This window comes from Primulina tabacum, chromosome 11, assembly GCF_025594145.1.
Source record: "Primulina tabacum isolate GXHZ01 chromosome 11, ASM2559414v2, whole genome shotgun sequence".
NCBI classification, from domain to species: Eukaryota; Viridiplantae; Streptophyta; class Magnoliopsida; order Lamiales; family Gesneriaceae; genus Primulina; species Primulina tabacum.
In genome coordinates this window covers 29,697,176-29,704,053 of record NC_134560.1, presented here as the reverse complement: position 1 = coordinate 29,704,053, position 6,878 = coordinate 29,697,176, and the positions used below count along the sequence as shown (strand labels likewise).

The 6,878-nt window shown below is 33.7% G+C and overlaps 1 protein-coding gene across 5 annotated transcripts; it reads right to left on the bottom strand.

Moving 5' to 3' along the window:
- Window positions 1-478: 478 nt before the first annotated feature.
- On the bottom strand, window positions 479-6,601 carry LOC142519447 (uncharacterized). Of its 5 annotated transcripts, none has more exons than XM_075622473.1 (10): window positions 5,809-6,185; window positions 4,734-4,821; window positions 4,214-4,323; window positions 3,498-3,566; window positions 3,274-3,389; window positions 1,662-1,716; window positions 1,426-1,546; window positions 1,272-1,319; window positions 1,083-1,177; window positions 481-722 (listed from the first exon to the last, which is right to left on the bottom strand). In XM_075622473.1, the coding sequence occupies exons 1-10, from the start codon at window positions 5,845-5,847 to the stop codon at window positions 621-623; spliced, it is 843 nt and encodes a 280-aa protein (XP_075478588.1). In that variant the 5' UTR covers window positions 5,848-6,185; the 3' UTR covers window positions 481-620. The 5 variants fall into 5 exon arrangements, with proteins under 5 accessions (XP_075478592.1, XP_075478588.1, XP_075478591.1 ...); XM_075622476.1 differs by having other exon boundaries at window positions 5,928-6,185; XM_075622474.1 differs by lacking the exon at window positions 5,809-6,185 and adding an exon at window positions 5,641-5,780.
- Window positions 6,602-6,878: the final 277 nt, after the last annotated feature.

Genomic DNA, 6,878 nt, shown 5'->3' with positions numbered 1-6,878 from the left:
TACTAAAATCTCATAAAAAATAACTAAAATTACAATATCCACTTTACAATTTTTTCTCCATTTGTAGTAAATATTTATGTAAAATAATTATAGTTTTTTTTTAATGTTGTTTAATTCGATTGAATAATTTTTTATATTAAAATATAAACGATTAAATTAAATATAGACATGCCTAAATCGGATATTACCAACCATGCATGCTGCTGTATCGCACTTGATCATATTCCAAGCCTCAGTGGGTAATAATTGGATTAGCCTCACAAGCCACTTTCTATAAGGATATATAATTATGATTAATTCCATTTTCTCCACTTTCCTAATTATCCATTTATTTTTAAATTAAATATACATATGTGACGTCATTCCAGTATAATATAATGTAATATATATCTTAAAAAAATTAATTTGTTAATGAACTTATTCTCTTGATTGACCTCAATCAACTTTGTTCTTGAACTACTCTTCTATGCGACATATGGATCTATATTTTACCAATATAAAAATAACAGCAACTACAATTGTAATATGATTAATATAGATTAAATAAAATGCGAAATTATGTAAGTGTAGAGTTTAATCACACAAAACTCTGCATACTCCAATTCTGAGATGAACGTAAGCTACTGGTACAAGAGGTTATAAGCAGGTATATCCTGTATTCTGTGGACATCTTCTAAAGCAAACTCTCTCTCCAATTGTGTTCTTGTTACTTGAAGAACCTCCTGAACAACCGGGATGATAAGCAAAATGAAAGACTAGTAGATTGAATGGTTATTGGAAAATAATCGAGTTGCTTTGTATGGATAAGTCTGGCTTCTATAGCGTAGGAAAAGAGTAGTCCGGGGACGAACCGGAAATTTTACAGATCCTGTGAAAGTGAGATTGTTCTGAAAATGCAGAACTCGTGCATGGGCATGCTTGTCCAAAATCCATAAGTTTTCATACGTTCAAGAAAATTTTCCAAAATGACCATTATAGCTAAAACCTTAATTTTTGTGAAGATGTTGACCTGATGTTAGGATGCAGGTGATGATTCGTGCATTGGAAGTGCAAAGACAGTGAATGAGAGATAGAAAGGGTACATTGAACTCCATATATGAAGCTCGCATGGCAAGCCACTGAGCGTCCATCATCGCAAATGCTATACAAAAGAGGACATCAAACGCTTCCTCATTTTCTGCAGTTTTGAGAATCAAATTTCTATTCACTAACAAGAAAAGGTGACAGATACCAGTTGGGAAGTGCAGATTCTTCGTATTACATCAAATTACCTCCTAATAATTTAACAAAATTAAGCCCGGGAAGACATTTTGGTTTTTCTGCAAACACAACATGGACGGTAAGATCTCCTTTTTATCCCTTAAGCTCGCTAAAAGAGTATGTCAAATTCAATATCATAAACTGAAGTAGTGGCACTGAATGGACCTGAGTTTATGTCCAGCATTTGAATTAACATAAACGAAACATTAACGCCAGCAACAGCAAAGGGATACTCCCATTTTGCGCGCTTACCGCCCTTCTTGAGAAGTAACCTACGAAAAGGAACCTTCAAACATTGTCTTATCAGTAAAAAACATCACTGTTTCACATTAGCGAAGAACCAAAGAAAATATCATCCAGATAAATACTTGCTCTAGGTGGCAGCAGCGCATCAGTCATACCGGATATGTTCTGGCGAAAAATAATAAGTTCTCAAGTGAGAGGAAGCCGCATCCCCTAATCCAACAAGTAAGCACAATAAGAAGATAATTGAGGTATCAGATGAACTATTAACTACTTTAATGAGTATATCATTATCAAGATTGACACAGTTGTAATTCCCCGACCCTCTTCTTCAATTATGTTTAGAAATATTTTGTGACACCAACATTAAACCTTTTCAAGTTCTTAAACCTAGAACTCCTACCTTATTAGCAATGTAGCCGCCATAAATGGGAAAGACTAACATTAGGCAGTTCATCTCCAAAAGTTTAGTAGGAACTAAAATGTAATATCAATGGAGGTAGGCAATGCAGTCATAAACATGACATTAAAGAGGGCAACAAATGGACTAAAGCCCATCTGAAGAGAGAGGATCAACTATAAATGAGGAGATAGTTAATGTAATTTTTGAGTTGTAGTAGTTCTTATGTCATCTATAGATTTTACAATTTTTTTCCCCTCAAGACATGATTTCATGTTAAACTATTATATTTCACATGCACCAAATCGATATAATTTGGATTTGTTATTAACATTTTTCACAAATAATACCTATTCCGTGATCTATACTCTATGCCAATGAAAAATTATGTTTTTTCATAAAAACAAGTTTGCTGGTAATTAATTGGTTGGAGCATATTTGTCATCCTTTGGTTACTCAAAGCATAAACGATTATGGGTTATAATTGCCGTACATAGCACTCGAACCACAAAATGATGTGTTAAATGTCTAAGTTCAAGTGACGTGAATTCAAGTTACGTGTAGCTATAAAGTTTTATTTTAACGATCAACTCGTACTTTCTATGTCAATCACACACATGACACATGTGATATTCATGATGTTTTTAAAGGAAGATAGATTAAAAAACACTATTATTATTAGCCACAACACCTTGCCATAAATACTTCATAAACCTATATTATGTAATTTATATATATTGACAGAAGACTTCTTTTATCATGGGTTGATTAATTGCTCACCCTCTATGTTCCATTTTTTTCATACGTTGGGGAAGAATGCCCATGATAGTTTTTGAATCAAGGTTATTAAATGGTAGAGAGAATAGCACAGAATTTTTTAAGAATTGCTAATAATTTATTCAAGTTTTTTACACGTAAGTGTTAAGATTATTGACCGAGTCTAACTCTATCCCAAAAAACTAGATCAAGGGAGGAAGATTGTCCAAGTTCATATATACAACTCCCAGAAACTTAACCCATCCAACGTGACACATTCTCATGCCTAGTAATAAACATCTGTAGCTTGAAGTTTTACAAGACATTAGCACTCTGATATATGTGGGAAGTTGGACGTACAACTATATCACATTCGGGGATCGGGGCGAGAAGCATTGCTCAGAAAATGGGAAAAAATGATATTTCAGCTGTAATATTCCCATCTCTCTGTGTCTGTGAGTCTGCGACATTCAATATAAGCCAAAATTGTTTACAGCTACTATAATGCTGCGTAACTCATGTCAGCAGCATTGTATTAACCCAAACTCTCCAGAATATTTTCAGCCAAAAGTCTACTAGTTTTTTCACAGGAGATAATATTTTTAGAAGTGCACCTGAAGTCAGTTGATGGATTAGTTCCTTGCCAGCCCATATCTTTCCATTGCTCGGATATCAGACCTTTAAGCTTTACATTTGGAAAGGAAATATCCCATAGAGCTTGGAGAGCTTCCTGAGAATGATAATGTTACAAACAGTGGTGACTCAATAAGATGTAGACTTACTTAAAATCGCCCCAACTTTTAAATGTTAAATGGAAACACGGATGAGAAGAATATACTTGATGATCAATGCGAGTCTCGTCAAAAGGCACCCCTAGTCGTTCTTGAATTCTTCGCAGCCTTTGCTCCTGTAAGAATTCAGATATTCGAGTTAGGTAAATTGAAATGGACTCATTGGAATTAAGCAAGTTGAACAGATAGAAACCTTCGTTCCAAACTCCTTTGCTGTCAATTCATGCTAAACAAGGTGACCAAGTAAGGTTTGTCCCAAGTACGAAGAAACAAATATTAAAGGAGCAAAGATACAGATGTAAGCGCCTAGGATATATCCTGTTTTAGGTTATTGGATTCTATGGGAGAAAACACTGAAAGAATTTCTGGATTGTATGATTAAAATAATTTCCAATCTATGATATACATCTACTAATACGATTTTGATACTTTAGAAGCACCTAAGGTCCATATCCAATTTCAAGCTTTTGCATCAATGAAATGATTTCCCAATCTGAAATCATCTAAAGTTCATATCTCAAATTATTTTCTCAAATACAGATCTGAAACATCCAAAACATGGTAGCAGTATGTTTTAGTGAATATCTCTATTTAATAGATTCATCCATTTTTTATTTTGTTTAATCAGCTAAATCTATAGACTATTTGATAAATTGATAAATATTTTTCCTGACACGAAAAAGTGCCGATATACAATTTCACTTTTAGTTTTTGCTTCCAAAACAGATGTCTACCAAGAAATGTAATTTAGTGTTCCATTCACCTGAATATGACTTAATTTGTAGTCTAGATATTTGTCACTCCCAAATTTTTTATTGTTGGCACGGCTGAAAAATCCTCCAATCCATGCTCTTGGTCCAACCATAGCATTAGCTACAAACAACAAAAGCTTATCAGGATGTAATAACTAGGATGTGCTGTGGAGTAACAACTGCCCCCAATTATTAGCAACAAAAACAAAAGCTTATCAGGATATAATAAATGGAATATGTCAGGAAGCAACAATTGCTCTTAATGGAAGAGCAATTCAAACATAGCAATTAGGCTATTGTACCGTTCAAAGGACTTAAGATGTATCATGGCAAATAACTGTAACTTCTAATACAGTGCAAATGTTCGGTCCTATACTTGTCACTATCACTGGCTGTAGCGATCCTGCACATAATCTGCTCATCACTTATGTGCATAATCTGCTTATCACTTATGTACAAATAGTGGAGGGAAGACAGAAGCTAAGCCCGTGAAGAATTGTAAATCAAATGACATCAGTAATCTCATCTCACCAAAGCATTGGGCTAATTGTGATGTTATGTGAGCAGCCGGTTTTTCATACTGCTTCTTTCCGTACCAGCAAAGCTCGTCTTCATCAACCTAAAATATAAACTTCCATGAGAACTAAATACAGCCCGAAAAATTTAAGCTAAATTTCTTAGGAAGAAACATAACTCCAATGATAATAGTCTGTTTTCCATGCTGTCACAACAGTGACTAGTTCCATTTCAAAATGGTGTAAAATATCTATTAAAATAGATGAAATTTTTAATATCCAGTTTGTAAGAGCAAGATCATTTCGTATAACTAGCCACAATTAGCTAAAGTTTCTAATTTATTTAATTCTTCGAGGGAAATAATGTGCTAAGAATAAATGATTTCGAACTGATGTATTTCATCTCAAGCAAACAGAAAGTATAGTCAGTAGCATTGATTTCGCCTGGACTAGCATAAACTCAAACTTTATTCAAAGAAAAACGCGTTAAAACTTTTGAAAGGAAGAATAATGAAACTTCAGATCATTATTTCTGTTCTTATAGTAGACATAATTCCGGAAAATACCCCTAAATTTTGCCAAAAAAGGATAAATATCAGAGCCTAAAAGTAATAGACAGACTCGAATATATACTGCTTAGGTGGTGTAAGAACAATAGAAGAAAGTAATATATTCATATTCCCATTTTCCTGTCCTCGAATAAGGTACTTGAATTATAGAATTTGCTCTTATGAAAATGTCTTTTAATGTGTGAGGCTAACTATTTAACATAAGCAAATAACCTATTCTAATTTAAGCCCACCAGATTACTTTACTAACATTCATTCATACGTACAGGAACTGGTTTAACAAAAGGGGTATTTAAGAGAACAACAAATGAAACACTAAACCGGAAGAAGATATAATCCAATAGAAACGGCCACCATGTAATTCGAAATGAGACACTGGCATGGACTTTATTTCAGAAGAAAATCCACAAGAATGGATCAACACCAAGATTCTCTTTCTTGATTCCAAAGTGAAAGAATCAATCAGTTAAAAAGGAAGAAAAGACTTGAAATTAAATTAAAGAATGAAAATGAGAAGCTTACTCTATGGTGAGAGGCACAAGAAGGCCTTAATCTCATCATAAACTAAAATATGGGAAGTCAGATTCTCCCACCAATCCAAACGACAAAGACAAGGATTAGCAAATTGATGATATATTTACCCCAACAATTACAACAACTCATGCTTTGTTCCTCAAATGAAATAACTCAAAGCTCGATCTTTATCTATTTTTCCACTCTTAAATGTCTCGTACATATTCTTTAAACCCAAAAGGGAAAAAGTAAATCTGTGGCCGTCAGATGCAAAAAGGGGAGACTAATAGCGCAATCAAAGCGCAACTTTTTGCTGGATTCATTACATTATGGAAAGAGAAACAATGGGTTTCATTTACTGTAATAAATTTGTGAATGAAGACAGAAGAAAAGGGTATCAAAAAGTTTTTCAAAAAGGAAGAAAAAGGCATGCATCATATAATGTAGCCATGTTTGCATGACAGAATCAAGACAAAAAAAGTAAAGCAACATAATAATCAATCACACACGCGTACGAAGGTAAATAAATATCAAGAAACTGTAAGCACCTGTTAAAATAACATAGGGAGCATGAAAAATTTATCTCCGTTTCTCTGTTGAAGCTTCGCCAAATCCAATTAACTGTGGTGGCACAAATGGGACGGGCGAGGCCCAGATGGAGCAAATTCTGGGTCCTGTGTTGGAAGAGGCGTGGGAAGAAGATGGAGAAGGAACGACGAAGAAGAAAGAAAGGAGCCGAAAGACCATTGGAGACGAAGCTTTTCCTATACCAGCCAGGTTGCAAGAACACCGCCCAATCCGTATTCCCCGTTCGAATCTAATAATAATATGATGATGATGATTTTTTTTCTAAAAATAAAATAAAAGAGCTTATATTTGATATGGAAAATTTCATTAGTTTATTTAAGTTTAACTTAACACTGTAAATCTTTTCGATTATGATCCATTACATTCTTCATTTATAAATCAATAATATTAAAAAAGTTCTTCTCAATAATATATACAATTAGAAAAAAAAAAACAAAATTGTTTATTAAATTGGTCTAAATTGAGTTTTGGTCAATTAAATATTTGATTAT